This window comes from Colias croceus, chromosome 3 (genome assembly GCF_905220415.1).
Source record: "Colias croceus chromosome 3, ilColCroc2.1".
In the NCBI taxonomy this organism is placed as follows: domain Eukaryota; kingdom Metazoa; phylum Arthropoda; class Insecta; order Lepidoptera; family Pieridae; genus Colias; species Colias croceus.
Window position 1 is genome coordinate 5,946,937 of NC_059539.1, and position 18,944 is coordinate 5,965,880.

Here is an 18,944-nt window from a genome sequence, read left to right on the forward strand (position 1 = left end):
GGGCCACGGCTTGTTCATCAAATATTCTAGCGTTTTTTTTAATAGCTTGTTGCACAAAGTATTTTGAAATACTTTGCACAATTTTTTAATTTCAAATATTCGGATAAAATGCGTCGGTTACATATATATAAATATCGTACGTTCCATATTACACTATTCCTATTAGTTCGCAGTTCAGAATGTATACGTGGTATACCTGTGTGGTATACATTAAATAATAAATGTACATTCCAGTGTACAGTGTGTTGGTTTAATTAATGCTCTCATAAATCTTAATTCTGCTATTAATAATTATTAAGCTTATCCAAGCACAGCCCTAAGGTAGTTGATCTATGGTTTGGCACGGTTATGTATACTTTTTGGACTTTTACTTATCTGTACAGTGAATACTGAATTGTTGAATGTTCTATTCTATCTGTCACTATTGATCGATTGTTTGGTGATGTTTTGTACCTATTCGATTGTCGGCGATCGCAAAACATAATTCTATTCATTATATTTTGTTGATTCTAAATTGATTCTGATGCTTCGGAAAAAACTTCATCAAATGCTGGATAAATAAACTTAACATTTAAGTAATAACATTTATGTTTCAATCGTATTTTATAAGTTAAAAAGATCTTAAAATTATAACCAATGATGAAACTAGTGGATCAAGTTGTGAGGAGTTTTAAGGTGGCAAAAGTTTTCCGAGAAAATACTGATAAAATTAATAGTATAGACTTCTCACCGAGTGGAGAGACTTTAATATCGTGCAGTGAAGATGACCAAATTGTTATATACGATTGTGAAAAAGGAACGCAGATGATAACTGTAAATAGTAAAAAATATGGTGTTGATTTAATCCATTTTACACATGCTAAGAACACTGCAATTCATAGTTCAACCAAAGTTGATGACACTATAAGATATTTATCATTACATGATAACAAATATATACGATATTTCCCAGGACATACAAAAAAGGTTGTAACATTGTGCTTATCGCCTGTGGAAGATACCTTTCTCTCAGGTTCATTGGATAAAACTCTACGTCTCTGGGATTTACGCTCTCCAAATTGCCAAGGTCTTATGCATTTATCAGGTAGACCAGTTGCAGCTTATGACCCTGAAGGGCTTATTTTTGCAGCTGGTGTCAATTCAGAAAGTATTAAATTGTATGACTTAAGATCATTTGATAAAGGACCATTTGTAACTTTTAAATTAAATCAGGAAAAAGAATGTGATTGGACAGGTCTTAAGTTTTCTCGTGATGGAAAAACAATGCTTATAAGTACAAATGGTTCCATTATAAGGTTAGTTGATGCCTACCATGGGACTCCACTTCAAACATTTACTGGACATCTTAATAATAAAGGAATACCGATTGAAGCATCCTTCAGCCCTGATTCACAATACATATTTAGTGGATCTACAGATGGAAGAGTACATGTCTGGAATGCTGATACCGGATACAAAGTCTGCGTTTTAAATGGTGATCATCCTGCACCCATTCAGTGTGTTCAATTTAATCCAAAATATATGTTACTAGCATCTGCTTGTACCAATATGGCATTCTGGCTTCCAACTATAGATGATGTTTGAATAAGATTATTAAACTTTGAGATATACATAATAAATGTCTTTATATTTTTCAATCACTTATTCATTTCATTTAGCTACTATTGATTACAGATAGGTGTAAGATAAATTAATAAATATGCATTATAATTTGTTATTCTTCAATTATATACCTACTAATTACTAGTTATTATTTGTCATTATGGAAGAAAATTTGTTTTGTTTTTGTTAGGATTTAATGCAAAAACTCCTTTCCAATTAAAAAAATGTCATACCATTAGAAAGATAGATCTACTATGTTACAACTTACAGGCTATATTTTATAATCATACTGACGTGAAATACCTAGTTCTTTAATTAGTAGGCCGGATATTAATATACCTACTTTAGGGACAAGTAGGTGATCAGCCTTCTGTGTCCTACCAGACCGAGACATTTTTTTTGTTCGTCTCCACCGGGAATCGAACCTAGGACTTCTCGATGCTACGCTCACGCATCAACCACTGTACCAAGGAGGCGGTCAAAATCCTTCCCATGTGTTCAATAAAGCCCTCTTTGTGCTAAATTTAATTGTAATCGGTTCAGTAGTATTTGCGTGAAAGGGTAACAAACATACACATAAACACATCCATCCTCGCAAAGTTTCGCATTCATGAGGTATCTATACATATAATAAATCTGTAGAAGGGTCAATTCTGTACATTGAAAATATTGAAAAAATAACTAGCAGGGGGTGTTACTGGATCGATACCAAACCCAAATATGTGATTAAAAAAATTTTTGTCTGTCTGTCTGTCTGTCTGTCTGTCTGTCTGTCTGTCTGTATGTGAAGACATCACGTGAAAACTACCGGTTCGATTTCGATGAAACTTGGTATAATTATACCTTATTATCCTGGGCGTAAAATAGGATACTTTTTATCCTGGAAAAATACGTAGAAAAAAATTAATCTCAATTTTTCAGTTATCCATAGACGTTGTTCTGTAGAAGGTACCGCGAACACACGTTGCGTATTATTATAGACCTAGCCGTATTTGGGTCCAATAGATATTTATAAGATGTCATTGTCCGAGTTACTCAAAATGGAGAAATAAACCATCCACGCAAAGACCGACATCCGCGCGGACGGAGTCGCGGGCGGAAGCTAGTTAGTAAAATAATTATGAACGACCTAGCCTATTCTCTAAATTCTTCTAATTCTTCGCAATTTCGCAATGATTTTCAAAGAAGTACCTATGTATATGATTTAAGTTAGTTTCGCGTTCCAGTCGAACACGTAGGTAGGTATACATTTACATACCCACCATTTTTTTTTGAGGAAATATAGGCCTTAATTCACTGGAGAACGGTTCATAATAAGTTATTTGTGGTTATACGTATTGAAAGAGCCGCGGTCTAGGGTTGCATACGTGTGTAAAACTATGTATTGGTTTTTCGGACTAATCACATTGAGTTATTATGTACCTACTACGTACTACATATATTAACTCAATGATATGCCGGCACTACACATAGGCCAACGCGTTGGCAAGCGCGTTGGCACATGCACTTGTCTATGTGTAGAACGGGCGAAATGCGCACTGGCGGTAGGTATTTGAACGTTGGCCGGCGCGCTTGCGAGCTTGCCGTGCGGTGTCGGCAACTTCAAAGGACACTTGTCGCAAGCTTGGCGCACCATCCACACATTGGCCGCGCGATCAGTTTGACTGTAGCAGCTATCAGGAGTGCACGTTTTTTTCTTGCGGCGAATTAACACCTAACTTGACAAAATGGCGAACAATATGAGTAACGAGGAAATATTTAAATTTATTGAACTCTATCAGAGTGAAAACTGCCTGTGAAACCCAAAAAATAAGTAGGTACCATAAAAATAAAAATGCTCTATGTATTAAAAGTGCCAAATAAATAAGGTTCTTGGACATGCCGTTTTCCTCACAATGTTTTACTTCACAAAGAGCATAAATAAATAAATAAATATTTCGGGACAATTTTCACACACGGCGATCCCATAATAAGCTTTTCGCTTGTGTTATGGAAACCAGATGGCTGATAAACATACATATATATATATATATATATATATATATATATATATATATATATATAGATATCTCCACGGGCACTATGTTGATCAAACGTGCCATATAGTTAGTAATTATTTGATCCGTTTTCACTTGTTGATCCGGTTGGTATTTGTGGATCCATTGCCACACCACCGTCCGTATGTGGATCCGAACGGAGCCACAAGTGTCACCATCAGTAATAATAATAATTACGTGCTTTTTATACAAATCCACCTTTTTTGCGTTTTAGCTCTTGTTGATCCGATTCAAATGAGCCAATCAGAGCCCACCGAGCTCAGCCATTGGTCGCTTGCGGCCTTAGCCATTTGAAGGTTTCAAGACATTTATTCCCGTTATAGAAACGTATGTTGCCGTTCGCCTTCCATAATTTGTTCGGATCTTCGGGAGGGCAAGATAGCTAGCTCGTCTATTAGGATAGTGGCGATTTGATGTTGAGATTATAATATTTGTATTTATGTTTTTATGTAGCGCTTTGCGGATGAACATACACGTATTATAAAAGTCTAATTGTTTTAAATTCATTATTTTAGTGTCGTCGTAGATTTTATTTGTAGAAGTTAAAAAAGGATAGTTAACGATAGTTTTAATGATTTTATTTTGTAAAACTTGGAGTGGCGCTAATTTATTTTTGTAACCACTCCCCCATACTTCTATTAAATACATTAGGTGCGGCTTTACTAACGTGTTGTAGATGGTGTGGCGTAATTTATGAGGAATGCAAGAAGTAATATTACGCAGAGATCTAAGAAGTGCTGATAATTTATTTTTTAGGTGGTCGATGTGATGATTCCATTTTAGAGAGCTGTCGATTCGCAAACCTAGTAGATCGGGAGATATTGACACAAAATTTCGAGTCATTTGTAACAGGATGGCGGTTCTACAGGGGTCTTAGTACGCAATGACAAAAAGAAAAATGATGATGTGAACGCTGGTACCGGCGGCTTAGTCGCGTGGGCGTTAGTCGAACTCGTCGGAAAAATAGCGAAAGTCAAACGATTTGTAACACAAACATTTTAGAATTTACCGATAGCCCATAAAAAAAGATGTAGTGTCATGTCATACTTTTCCGGTGTGACATAAATCCCGCCATACCGACGCGAATGCGTTGATTTTAAAAAACAATTCAACCATTGGTACCAGGCTATCTTTTGCACAGGCAACCATCGTCGTGCAGCCATTTACGAAAATCGTCATGCCATACTTTTCAGACGATTCTAAATGGTTGCCATACCGCCGAAATGATTTAGTTTAATTGAATGAAATGTTGAAATGAATGTTTAATTGAATGAATTTTGTTTACTATTTGTTCATTTGAGCATACATATTTTTCAAATAATGTACTAATACGGCACAACTCCGACCGAATATCCTTCATATCTAGACACGCGGCAGCGTGTCAAGCCGAGTTCAAGCGAAGAGAACTGGCGAGCAGCAGCCGTGTGTATATTTACACGAACCATTTCGAGCCACTTTTCACCCCCTTATAACTCGAAAACTATTTAAGTTAAATAAACCAAATTTGGTACATATCAAGAGGACCTCAAGATAAACAAGAACCTTAAATTTCATAAATACAGATTAAACAGTTGCGTAGATATTAATATCCAAAAATCGCAATTTTTAAGACTGACTGACTTATAGACATATACAAAACCTAACCCACTTCCAGATGACCTAGAAAGTTCAAATTTTGTAATCAACTAGGTAATAGTGAGTATACAAAGGAAAAAATCAGAAAATACTGAATTTATTTGTATTTAATTTTGTTTGTATGGAAAAATGGAAAAGTTTAAAAAAATAGAAAATAGTATATTCACCTTACTAGTCTTAAAAAATAGATCAAAACTAAGCAGTGGCCGAAAAAAATTTTGAAATCCATCAATAAATGACTGAGATATAGATTATTGAAGTTTACATATTTTAGGACGAAACATCTGTAGATTCGAAGCGCCTCTGACATCACACTCACTCGCGCTAGTATCGCTAGGGCGGATTACTTCGATTGCATGATTTCTTTATTCAAAACTGTTATTAAATGTAAAATAAAAGAAAATTGTAATAAAAATATTGCTCATACAGTTAAAAATAATATATAATTTTACATATTCACATTTATTTATTCTTTATTTATGAGTTTTTAGTTTAGTTTTAATTTCAGTGTAAATAAATATGTAAATAAATAAATAATTAAATAATCATATCATAAATTCATAAATAATTAAATAGTCATCTTGGTTCATAGTGTGTGTACAAATTCACGCTGGATGTTTAGAAAATCATGTAATCTTTTAAACAGAAAACGAGTTTAAAAAATTGCAGATAATGACGGGGCAATGTGCGCTGACATTCATAACATATAAGAAGATATAGAAAATAAAACTAAACAAACCATACAGAGAAACCGCAAGAAAAAAAAATCGTATATAAAAAGTATTATATTCATAAAGTAAATCAAATTTGCAGAGTAATTTTCTGTACAAAAAGTAATGATATCCCACCAAAAACATAAATGTAAAATTTGGAGCCGAGTTCAATCGTTGACTTAATTTGCCAAAAAAAGAAATGAGATCTAAATGTGTGCCAAGTTCTGCAGACAGTCCAGAAATTTATTTACAAAGATGTATTAAGTTCTAAGGTTGACTGAAAACTCAATTGTTTTATTTTCCCTTGAAGAACAATGTTTATTCCAAAATATAACTTTTTTAATTTGAATAATATAATTATTTTCACAAAGCAAACAACTAATGACCTATTGAACCCCATAATTTGATGAGGCTAGTTTTACACACTGTTTATATTTTGTGAGGTTCTAAAAACTAGCCTCATCAAATTATGGGGTTCAATAGGTCATTAGTTGTTTGCTTTGTGAAAATAATTATATTATTCAAATTAAAAAAGTTATATTTTGGAATAAACATTGTTCTCTAAGGGAAAAATAAAACAATTGAGTTTTCAGTCAACCTAAGAACTTAATACATCTTTGTAAATAAATTTCTGGACTGTCTGCAGAACTTGGCACACATTTAGATCTCATTTCTTTTTTTGGCAAATTAAGTCAACGATTGAACTCGGCTCCAAATTTTACATTTATGTTTTTGGTGGGATCATCACTACATCTGCAATCTTGTTCTAGCGATTGTTTCCGTTGTCTATAAGTAATTTGAGTATCAGTTGGCGTAGAACTCGTAGAAAACGAACTTAGCTTCGATAGATCGGGATGCGATCCACCGGCAGTACCCACTGCACCACTGCTGGTTAAACGTGTTGGCGATCTGCGTACACTCATATTTACTCCGCAATGGATAATTTGTGCAGGAATATGAGTCGTCATTTGTTTTTGACCTAAATCTAACATTTTAATTATTTTATCAGATTGATATCAGAATCAGGGCAAAGGCGAACGCTACACGTCAATAAATATTATGATAATTATCTTGATATTTACTGATGTATCTTGGGAGGGATCACAGCACACCCTACACCATAAATACATATCGCGTCAGTACTGAAACGTTCTTTGTACGAGCCAGAAGTGATGACGGCAAGATAAATATTGCGATTTGCGATGTAGGTCCTGGGATCAGATCACAAGGAGTTCCAGAAATCCAGCGATATACAGGGTTAGTTTTCAATGACCGGCCAAATTTTCAGAAATGGTTCAGAATCGATAACATTTTAGATCTAATGAAAAAAATAACGTTTTTTTTTTTAAATTAGATTTCATTCCTGTCCACCACTAAAAAGCGAACGTGTGGACATTACAAAAGCACAATTCAGTTCAACAACCAAGATAGGTAGAAGTTAGCACACACATAAATTTGGCGATGCGCGCACGCACCCAAGTGCATTGATTCTGGCGGTGTTTACGATTTAGGCAATTTTTAAGACATTTTCAAATGAATGCTTTTATTTTTATTTTACTTTATTCGACAATAATGTTTCAAATGTACCTTTGGTTTAATATCTAGATCTTAATTTTAAATTTTGGCTGGTCATTGAAAACTAACCCTGTATTGTGATCCGTCAATACACTACCCTACACGTCAATAAATATCGTAATCCGATAGTAAATATTGACGGATCACAATATGGATCTTACGTGTAGAGTTCGCAAAAAGTTGCCCTGATTCAAGAGGTAGGTTGTTATTTGTAGGCTGCATACTACTTGAGAATTATCACCGTCACTGTATGACGAAAGGTTCCGTATTTTTAGTTTCACAACGTTTTCTATAAGTTTCAATTGAATTACGGTCGACTTCTTCAACTTCCATAAAACTCAGGAGATTTTTTGCTAGCCCTAATTTCATATCCGCATGTCAATGTCATGTAAGTGCATATAAATGGAACAGATCAACAAACGACTTATGATTTGGTATATAAAACGGAGTCAAGAAGTATTTGAACATTTCAAAATTTGAACCGTTACGAAGTCGAGTTCGTCTAGTCTAGGCGGATTTAGCAATGTATGGAACATTACCTATGTTTGTGTACGGAGCCAACAAATACTGCAGTGTTTACGAAAAATTAATCTACGTTACTTAATATACAGTTTCGTTTTGTCGGATCAAATAAAGCTTTAATTTTGATAATATATATGGATCTGATCAACATACGACTTTGGATTTCGTATATAAAACGGAGCCAACAAGTGTTTATGGGTTTCTGAATTTCGGCCGTTACGGAGTCGATTCAGTTCAAGATCTTAGCAATAAAAATGTTGAGTATATCAATTTCTCCATGAATACGATTGGCAACATCGCCCAAAACTTTGCGCCGTTGCCACTCCGGGTAAGATCTATGCAACCGGAGTCGAGTAATATCGGGGAAAAGGTGGAGTCAGGAATGCACGGCAGTCGGGCTGGATCAACTTAGTGCCCAAGTTGGTATTTATATATATATATATATATATAAATTTAAATAAATACTTATATAGACAATTAACACCCAGACACGGAGCAAACATCTATGTTCATCACACAAATATTTGCCCCGGGTGGGAATCGAACCCAAACCAAACCAAACCCAACTACCAACCAAGCCAACCGGTCAGTCAAAATCCTACTTTAATATTATTTTAATATTATAAATGTGAAAGTGTGTTTATTTCTTTGTTTGTTACATCCATTTTGAATCCGTCCGCACATTGGCTCGAACCAAACCATACCTGAACGACCTTCCAATGTGTGGATTACTCACAAGCGCGTTTGCAAGCGCACCGCCGCGCCAGCGCGCTGGCCTATGTGTAGAGGCGACACACAGTTGACAGATATATACTACGTATTAGACTGTTAAGTTACCTCCACACCTCACTAGTAAATTAATTTTTACAATGTGTATAAGGCCCCGTTTACACCTGCAAGTAAACTCGCGGAAGTCTTGCATGAGTTACTTGCAATGTCGTTTACATATCCTGCAATAATTTATTGCTGCAATCAATGTAGTGCGAGAAGCTCGCGGATCATACTATCGCAACTTATCGCGGAGGTGTTTACACACGATCTTGCGAGTGACGGGATAGGAATTACTGTCACAATTTTTCTATTCTATTTTGTGATATAAATCGTATACTATAATTTATAATGTGTACTATTGAATGTAAAATGATCTAATGAACTAATGTAAATAATATATTGTTTAAATAATAACTTAGTTAAATTATAAAATTAGATAAGCATAATATAAATATATATTGTATGCCAATTTGTCGGTGAATTGTGCGGACATGAAATTTATTATAAAAACTTTGTAAAAAATAAATTTTCATTTCATTTCATTTTCATTTCATTTTCAAAAAATAATGACATTATTCCAACTTAAGATCTCATATAATCCTATCGACTTTATAGTTTCTTCATTCTTCACAATTCTTCAATCACGACTCATTAATTTCAAATAAGCAAAAATCAAAAGCCGTGCGGGCGATACTTGCAGCTTGCTGCGAGATATACGGAACTAGACCGATAAGCTGCGAGATCTGTCGCGAGTAGACGCAGTCATGTTTACACATGCTTTCGCAACTTCTCGCAAGAAGCGCTTGACAAACTGTCGCGACAGAACTTGCAAAATAGTTTACACATGCAAGCTGCTGTCAGACAGACTGTCGGACAGTTCTTGCAGAAGTTTACTTGCAGGTGGAAACGGGGCCTTACTGTAACTGTATATTAGTTTACTTTTTTACTACAAGACTACGAGAGGGGGTATAATTTATAGAACGACAGTATGGACAGTACATTCACACGAAGAAAATAAGAATATCGAAGACAGAGTAGTTAAATACCGATGAGAAATCTTTTCACTGTGCGTACCTACAATATCTGAAGAAAATTAAGTATCGTTTCCTAAAAATTATAAGAAAACACCTTTTTGTAAATTCTATGCACCAAAGGAGATTTTTGCCTCTCAAAACCGTATTTCATACCAATGGATCAAAATCCTTTCTTTAAATTACCTAAATGTTTTAAACAGATAAAGTATGTTTTAACCGACTTCAAAAAAAGGAGGAGGTTCTTCAGCCGGTATATTTTTTTTAAGTTGTAAAGTTACCACACTTCGTGGGAATCAAAGTTGATCTTCTTTTTCGGGATCTAGGTACTCGGGTATTCGGGTATTTATGATCGGTCATAAATCATAATTAAGAAAAGAGTGCGCATGGATAGTGAACTCGTATCAAAATTTAATAAATGAATAAAGATTTTATACGTGTCTTATTGACAAGGATCGATCCACCCTTAGGCCGCCTGTCCACCTGCAAGAAAACTTCCGCGAGAAATGTCCGACAGTCTGTCCGTCAGCAACTTGCAAGTATAATTCCGCGTTTCCACCTGCAAGTAGACTTGCAAGTTGCTGTCAGACCAGACTGTCGGACACTGTCGGACATTTCTCGCGGAAGTTTTCTTGCAGGTGGTAACGCGGCCTTAGGATCCACCGATCAAAATAATAAGTAACCTATAGTTAGTAGATCTGTGCCTGTAGTAATTTTTTATCTACATAAAATTTCCAATTTGTCAAATTTTTGAAGTGTACTAAACTTGAAAAGTGAAAAGACCCGTATCAAAGCATATAAAATATCGAAAAGAGCAGAGAGCTTGAATTTGAAAATCATTCACATATTACTTGCTCTGTGTTCACGAGTTTATTTTCTAAAATGATGATACGAGGTGTAACAATTGTATAATTTCATGAATAAAATTTAACAGGTGATGGAAAATCTTTGTGATTAATGAATATTAACATAAGTTTTTTCTTTAATTTATGAAATTAACCATTGTTCCTTTCATATTGTTAAAAAGTAAAACTTAGGATTTTTTACAAGCATTTTGTGGTCATTCTTTTCTTTCGTTTATTATTTTATAATTTTTACTGAATTCATCGTTAGTCTTTTAATTTTGATAATATTCTTTATTTATTTATTTCAGTTACATAATATACGATTATAAATGAAAATACCATGGAGGGTGGTAGTACAACTGGATCGGATGAATATAAATATGCGTTTAGTTCAATAAACGAAAGACCTGTAGACGATATTTCGCTGGAATTTTTTTATAAACCACATACTATTACACTTTTAGCTGTATCAATTGCGGCAGTTATTTATACAGCATTTGTCAGGTATTAACTCAATATTTTATCCTGCCTTTTATAGTCTAATGTTCCAATTCATCCTATTTTATCATAATTGTGTTCATGGTGTATAGGAATGTAATTAACCCATTGACCACCGAGCGGCCCAATGAGACCACGACAATAGATTTTCTATTGTGTCTGTGATTCCGGGGACTGAGGGATTAAAGAGTATTTATTTTAGGCTCAAAGTATCTTCAGTTACAAATCATTTTGAAATGCTATGAGTATATATACATAAGTATAGGTAGTATCTTTAGTAGTATATTGTCAAATGACTGTGCTTTGGTTCACAAGGGTTCGCATGTAGCCCGCATTTCCCGCAGTGCCGGGGCTGTCAGAAAACCTATTAAATCAAAAATATTTATTCTGTAACAAATATGATTACAATTTTACAGTCATTGAGACATCCTTTTAAGCAATTAAATGCTTGTGTTAGGACGTCTCTCTATTATTATCCTATATTATACTGTACGTTGGATTAAATATAAATATTGGTGAATTAAAATCCTAAAATGAATTTTTTTTAAATTAAAAAACTTGTTCCAGCAGTTGGAAGTGGTGGGAGATGATAACCTTAACTGTATGCATTCCCGCTTCACACTCATAATCCCTAATAATAGCATATTTCTAAATCAACACCTTTATTTTTTTCAGAGATGAAAGTAATATTCAAGACAATATATGGTCTGGAATATGTTGTGTAGTATTTTTCTTTTTAATAGTATCAGTACTTACATTTCCTAATGGACCCTTTACGAGACCTCACCCAGCTGTATGGAGAATTGTTTTTGGCATGTCAGTGCTTTACTTATTGGCATTATTGTTCCTTTTATTCCAAAGTTATTCATCAGTCTATGCCATAATGTATTGGATTGATCCAAACTTACGCAATTTCCATATTGACATGGATAAGGTATGTTGTATTATAAGAATTGAAATTTGAAATACTTGTGTTTTTTTTTTTTTGATGTAAATCATTCTCTCATTTTATTTATTTTTAAGGAATATGCTGTGAATTGCACTGATATAAGTTTGTCCAGAATCTGGTCTCACTTGGATGTTTTTGCTTGGGGTCATTTTTTGGGATGGATGTTTAAAGCAATATTATTTAGACATACAGGCCTTCTATGGGCTATCTCAATAATGTGGGAAATAACAGAGATAGCGTTTGCACATTTATTACCGAATTTCTTAGAATGTTGGTGGGATTCAATCATCCTAGATGTTCTTATATGCAACGGATTTGGAATTTGGTGTGGTTTGAAGATATGTAAGGCTTTAGAAATGAGGGAGTACAAATGGGTTAGCATCAGGTAAGTTTAACATTAAGTAAAAAGCTGGAGAAGCTAATCCAAATGATGTTATATGTGTCTTGTTTTTGTTTTAGGGACATTTCTTCTACAACTGGTAAAATAAAGCGTGCAATTCTGCAATTTACACCAGTGCAGTGGACACCTGTGCGTTGGTTAGATCCCAACTGTACATATATGAGATTCTTTGCACTCAGTCAGCTTGTGGTGTTTTGGCAATTATCAGAATTGAATACCTTTTTCTTGAAACATATATTTGAAATGCCACCATCACATCCTCTAGTCATAGCTAGACTTGTTCTTATAGGTGTTATTGTAGCTCCATCAGTTAGGTAAGTATTTCAAACATGATTTTTTTAATGGTGTAACATTGGCATAAAATCTTGTAAATAATGATTATCAGCTTATTTAATTAATGGTGGTTAATAATCCAAATAAAATAGTATTATATCCTTAATAACATAATTATACTGTACTTTATTATTGACATTTTTTTTTGTTTTAATTATATATTTTTTCAGACAATATTATACTTACGTCACTGACCCTAAATGCAAAAGAGTTGGTACCCAATGCTGGGTATATGGGGCTATAATGGTAACGGAATCAATGCTCTGTATAAAAAATGGAAAGGAACTTTTTGGTCAAGCTCAAGTGTGCAATGTTATTGTATGGCTAGTCATCCAAATGTTAGTCTCTGTTGGCTGTGTTTATGGTGTTGTATTATATGACGGATATTTTAAGGTGAGCTGCTAAAAGTTAAATGAACTTTTCAGAACATTTGCACTGTAACATGAATGAAATATAATTATAATTCACTAGTTATATTGTTTATTTTTATTTATTTATTTTTAGTTATATTGTGACTAAATATTTTAACATTTAGATATCAACAAAAGATTCAGTGCAATTGTATTGATATAATCAGATAAAAATAATTATTAATCTTTCTAATTACTGAAATGTAAGAGTTTACACTATTTAAAGTGTCATTTCTTAAAATTTCCATAGAAATGATAAATTTTATTTTCCCCCTCCCCTCCCGTTCCAGCCTTTCAAGACGTCCACTGCAGGACATAGGCCTCCCCCAAAGATTTCCAAAACGACCGATCACCAGCGGCCTGACTCCAGCGGCTCCCCGCCACTTTGATCAGGTCGTCTGTCCACCTCGTTGAAGGCCGTCCCACACTGCGACGTCCTGTACGTGGTCGCCACTCTAGAACCTTTCTGCTCCAACGGCCATCGGTTCTGCGGGCTATATGCCCAGCCCAGCGCCACTTCAACTTACTAATACGGTGGGCTATGTCGGTGACTTTAGTTCTTTTGCGGATCTCCTCATTTCTGATTCGATCACGCAAAGAAACCCCGAGCATAGCCCGTTCCATAGCTCGTTGAGCGACGCGAAGCTTGTGCACCATGCCCGCGGTTAGGGACCACGTCTCAGATCCATAAGTCAACACCGGTAACACACACTGCTCGAAGACTTTCGTCTTCAGGCACTGAGGGATTTTGGACGAAAAGATGTTGCGTAGTTTCCCGAACGCTGCCCAGCCGAGTCGGATTCGACGATTGACCTCTTTCCCGAAATTGGACTTACCTAATTGGATGCTTTGTCCCAGGTAAACGTATTCGTCAACAACTTCGAGAATAGAGTTTCCAACTGATACCGGAGTGGGCACAACATGGACATTTGACATGATTTTCGTCTTGTCCATGTTCATGCTAAGGCCCACTTGTTGTGAAACTCTGTAGAGGCCACCGAGCATTGTATTGAGGTCTTCCAGGGATTCTGCCATGACTACGATATCATCGGCAAATCGAAGGTGAGTGATGTACTCGCCATTAACATTGATGCCAAGTCCTTGCCAGTCCAGGAGCTTGAAGACATCTTCCAAAGCAGCGGTAAACAGTTTTGGAGAAATAACATCTCCTTGTCGGACCCCGCGCTGCAGAGGAATTGCCTTTGTGCAATGCTCCTGAACCCGGACTGACATAGTGGCGTTTTCATACAGACTTCTCAACACTTCGATATACCGATAGTCAATGCGGCAACGCTGAAGAGACCTCAATACGGCCCAAGTCTCGATCGAATCAAAGGCTTTTTCATAGTCCACAAACGCCAAGCATAATGGCAGATTATACTCCTCCGTCTTCTGTATAATCTGCCGCAGCGTATGTATGTGGTCTATGGTACTAAAGCCTCTTCGGAAACCGGCTTGTTCGGGAGGCTGGAAGTCATCAAGCCTGCGTTCGAGACGATTCGTGATGACTCTCGAGAACAGCTTATAGACATGGCTCAGCAGTGATATTGGCCTGTAGTTCTTCAACAGGGTTTTGTCTCCCTTTTTGAAGAAGAGGACAACCATACTGCTGCTCCATGCTTTTGGCGCAGTGCCCTCGAGTAAGGTGGAAGTGAATAACCTCTGTAGCACTCTGAGGATTGGTTTGCCACCCGCTCTCAGAAGCTCAGATGTGATTCCATCCTCACCCGGCGCCTTGTTGTTCTTAAGCTGTTTGAGCGCCATCCTAATCTCGTACAGGCTGATGTCCGGGATATCTTCGGTGTAATGTCGGGTTAGTCGGGCTCTAGGATCTTTCGCCGGACTCGCAACAGGCTTAAAATTTTATTTTCATTATGTTTGTATTCATGAGATTCTCAAACATATTTTTTGAGTGGGCGCGTTGAGAGAAAAATTACAAGGTCGCGTCGTGGCTATACAGTCACGTCATGGAGTAAGGCGGCGATTTTGGTATCTTTGTTAGAAACCTATTAATGCTTTGTCCAGTACATTTCTAAATTTAAGTGTATTGAATAAGTTACACTGCTTTTACCTACATTCAATAATTTTTCCTTTATTCAATCTTTCTCTTTTGATTTCAGCCAAATAGTTTAAGCTCTAATGCAAGTACTCCGAAGAAAGATAACTAACTAAAGGTGCCTCCAATAGTGGAGTAGTAAAAATAAGTCAATAATTAAAGGTAACTCAGGCAATTCCATTTTATTATTTTTTCTATTTTGGCCCTTTACTTATCGTAATTCACAAAATCGGTAAACAAGCATGTAGGTATGTATGTACCTAGAGTTTTACAGATTTGGGCTACTACCGTACATATAGGTGGCTTGTTTAACTCTTGAGCCGTTTTGCTAGTCACTTACCATGTAGCCAAGCAAACAAACGAGTTGTATTTTAAACGATAGCTATAGGGCATTCTAGTACGCCTGCCACAGACTCGACATGTGGTTTGGGAAGTAACGAGGAAAGGAGGCAGAGACATAGTGTGGCAACATTACTCGTCATGCCACTCGTCGTGCTCATCGTCCTGCCCACTGCTCCCTATTTTGTCGGTTTTTGCGCGCTAGTCAAAGGACCGGCAATTTACGAGTGCGAGTTCCGGGCCACATACTCGCGCGATCGCTGTCCTCATCAAGCGCTCGCGCAAGATACACACGTATGCAAAATTTGAAATTATGTCGTCGCCAAGCATGGAATGGTCAAATGAAAAACAGCGCACGGACGATCTTCTTTTTTCATACATAACGCTCGGTCGGAAGCGGTCCGACACGAAATTCACGAATTGAAAGCGCTCTAACTGCGTGCATTTTTAATTTTTTGTGTCGCTAAGTGATTCTTATGATTTTATTATTTTGCTTCTCAGGTAGCTGGTACAACCATGTATATATCAAGGAGGATAGTGGTGTGTCATAAAATTAAGTAGTTACAATTTATTTTAAAGCTCCTATTTCTGCCAAATTGTTTTAAAAGACAAAGCTAGCTTACTTTATTCGTAGATAGATAGACTGTTAAAATTAAAAATGGATAATTTTCACCTTTACGCGAAAATATATGTTATTTTCATTTATATTATGGAATAACTTTATTATATTATGGATTTATAAGAAAGCTTCAAAGATTATTAATATTTGTTTTATCTAAATTATGATGTGGTCGTAACTCGTAATAATGCTTCCAATGTAATTGAATGTAAGTTCATGCTTTACTTACAATTGTTATATAAAAAGTTATTAATGATTGATGTTATTTATTAAATGGCTCAACGTGATAAGCGCTCAATCACGCTCAATGAAAACGCAAACGTATTGGTACGGGTGCTAGCAACGTTTTAAAAAAAGTTATTTTAGTATAGTTGGGTTTTTTATATACTGTTTCTCTTGCTATTTCGGTTAGAGTCCGAGCTGTCTGGCTGGCGGTAGTGGTTGCGTTTATTAGTGCGCACAGGAAAATATACTTAACTTTAAAGTCATTAATTAACGCGTAATTTTTAATCTTTTGCCTTTAGATAGATCCATCAGACAAAAATTTGGAATGATGGAATTTCACTTATTTCGATGACATTTTAATTATTTTGAAATAAAAAATTGCGTATGGCACCTATTTAACAACGAAAAAACGTCTTGCACTCGTCTCGACTCTAACCGAAATAGCAAGATGAACAGTATATCAAAGAACCAACTATACTAAAATTCACTCTTGTCAACGTTGCTACCTCCTATACTATATTTGATCATAAAATATACATTTTACTGTACTGCGTGTACTGTGTAATAATTTTTACGTAGCACTTGAAACGTCTGGCAAAGCTGGCGCATTACTTTTTTTTCACTGAGTGTTTAAAATTATATTATATCTTATTAATGCAGATTATGATTGTTTTCAAGTGGAGTCTTTATCATAACGATATCGTTTCTGTTGTACTGAAAAATAAAATATATTTATCAAACTTAGTCTAAAGTTTACCAAACCATATGCAATATTTATTTAATGTACTTTATATGTAACCTATATTTATATATTGAAGTGTTGTCCCTGTAATTGAATACTACCTCGGTGCGTATTATAGTCTAAGACCCCACCGCAGGATTAGTGCATTCACAGTTTTTTTGCTAAAACCAAACTTTTATGTACTTCAGCTAACCTGAATAATAAATAAAAGTATAATTAGGAGAATATAATATATCGACTAGGCTGGCAGTCAAAATTAGGCCGCAAACACAAATTTAATCGTTTTGTCGGGAAACATTTCGTTCACTACTTATTTATAGGTAATTGACAGAAAAGAATAGCTTTAATTTGATATATGATTCAGAAATGTGCGTTATGAACGTATAAATGGATCGAAATCATCAACCTGTTTGCACCAGGCTGCGAAGATGTTGCGGCCAGGTGAAAAAAGGCAACCGTGATTTTTTAGAATCTTTATATGATTTGCCATGATGTTAACTACATTTTATATATGTAAATAACAAGTGAACGAAATGTTTTCCGAAAAATCAATTGGAAAAAAAATATAAATGCTTGCGGCCAAATTTTAAATACATAATATACATAAAATTTAGGTTTCAGCAAAAAAAGCTATGAACGTACTAATCCTGCGGTGGGATCTTATACTATTAGAAAGTCGAATAAAATGTATAAATTTAGTGGGTATTTTTAGGCAATAAGTAGAGCAATATCAAATAATGAACATTTGATGAAATCTGCGCCTGTGTCTTTCAACGTGTCTTTTAGATTTGTTTTCTTGCAATGCCATTTACCAGGCAACTAAGTAGGTAACTAGTGACTACTTGGTTAAGTAATGAATTAATTATTAAGATTTTTTTAAGGAATAGGATAAATTTGATCACGAGGCGGGGTTCGAGTCTTTCTGCCATTCCGGGGCGATGCCTAGTCTCTCAGCCATCCGTGATAAACGCCTGAGTAATCATTGCTTACTCAGCTGGGTTCGAAACCGCTTCGTGACTGAATCTTTTTCATTTAAAAAATGTCTGATAAACAATGTATTTGAATGCTATAAAACCAATAAATTGTCACTTGTGTGAGTAGGTACCTATAGATTTTTCTTAGTCATGAAAAAATTATGACGCATAATATGTGACTTTGATAATTATTAATCTCTATTTTCTACAAATCTATTAATAAAGATACGGGCCACGATTTATGCTTGGTATAGTTGAATGTGTTTATTTAATCTTAAGTGTGTGAAAGCTAATGGTTTGAAATATGTAATTTAAATGTATACAGGGTGTAATCGTTAAGTGTGCACAGGCGATTATTCCGTAACTATTACAGATATCAAAAAACTTTAAACTGATATCGAAAGTACTTAACCTAATGAGTAAAATGGCCATAATAAATTTTTAAAAATAAAACGAGAAATATCTAAAAAATTAACTTGAAACCCTCCCATACATTTAGTATGAGATACGAATATCAATGTACATGGGTTGATCCAAAAGTTATGATAATCAATATTAAACAAGGTTATAATAATTATGTAGTTCTCTAGATAGTATTTTAACTAGAAAATATACTTCAATATTGTTTTTCCTAAACTTAAAAAAAAA

The 18,944-nt window shown here is 35.2% G+C and overlaps 2 protein-coding genes across 3 annotated transcripts; both read left to right on the forward strand.

Annotated features, from left to right (window-relative positions):
* Positions 1-409: 409 nt before the first annotated feature.
* On the forward strand, positions 410-1,637 carry LOC123706374 (WD repeat-containing protein 82). Its single transcript, XM_045655623.1, has one exon. The coding sequence runs from the start codon at positions 637-639 to the stop codon at positions 1,582-1,584; it is 948 nt and encodes a 315-aa protein (XP_045511579.1). The 5' UTR covers positions 410-636; the 3' UTR covers positions 1,585-1,637.
* Positions 1,638-10,701: 9,064 nt separating this feature from the next.
* On the forward strand, positions 10,702-16,344 carry LOC123706279 (phosphatidylserine synthase). 2 transcript variants are annotated; one of them, XM_045655470.1, is made up of 8 exons: positions 10,702-10,840; positions 11,060-11,255; positions 11,925-12,183; positions 12,273-12,583; positions 12,658-12,912; positions 13,102-13,324; positions 15,462-15,559; positions 16,238-16,344. In XM_045655470.1, the coding sequence occupies exons 2-7, from the start codon at positions 11,092-11,094 to the stop codon at positions 15,507-15,509; spliced, it is 1,260 nt and encodes a 419-aa protein (XP_045511426.1). In that variant the 5' UTR covers positions 10,702-10,840; positions 11,060-11,091; the 3' UTR covers positions 15,510-15,559; positions 16,238-16,344. The 2 variants fall into 2 exon arrangements, with proteins under 2 accessions (XP_045511426.1, XP_045511427.1); XM_045655471.1 differs by having other exon boundaries at positions 10,786-10,801.
* Positions 16,345-18,944: the final 2,600 nt, after the last annotated feature.

What these genes read in the sequence shown, in the direction of transcription:
- LOC123706374 (XM_045655623.1), top strand. Translation starts at nt 637, where the DNA reads ATGATGAAACTAGTGGATCAAGTTGTGAGGAGTTTTAAGGTGGCAAAA.
- LOC123706279 (XM_045655470.1), top strand. Translation starts at nt 11,092, where the DNA reads ATGGAGGGTGGTAGTACAACTGGATCGGATGAATATAAATATGCGTTT. An exon ending in ATTTATACAGCATTTGTCAG is followed by an intron (nt 11,256 to 11,924) that starts GTATTAACTCAA and finishes TATTTTTTTCAG; the next exon opens with AGATGAAAGTAATATTCAAG. An exon ending in ATTGTAGCTCCATCAGTTAG is followed by an intron (nt 12,913 to 13,101) that starts GTAAGTATTTCA and finishes ATATTTTTTCAG; the next exon opens with ACAATATTATACTTACGTCA.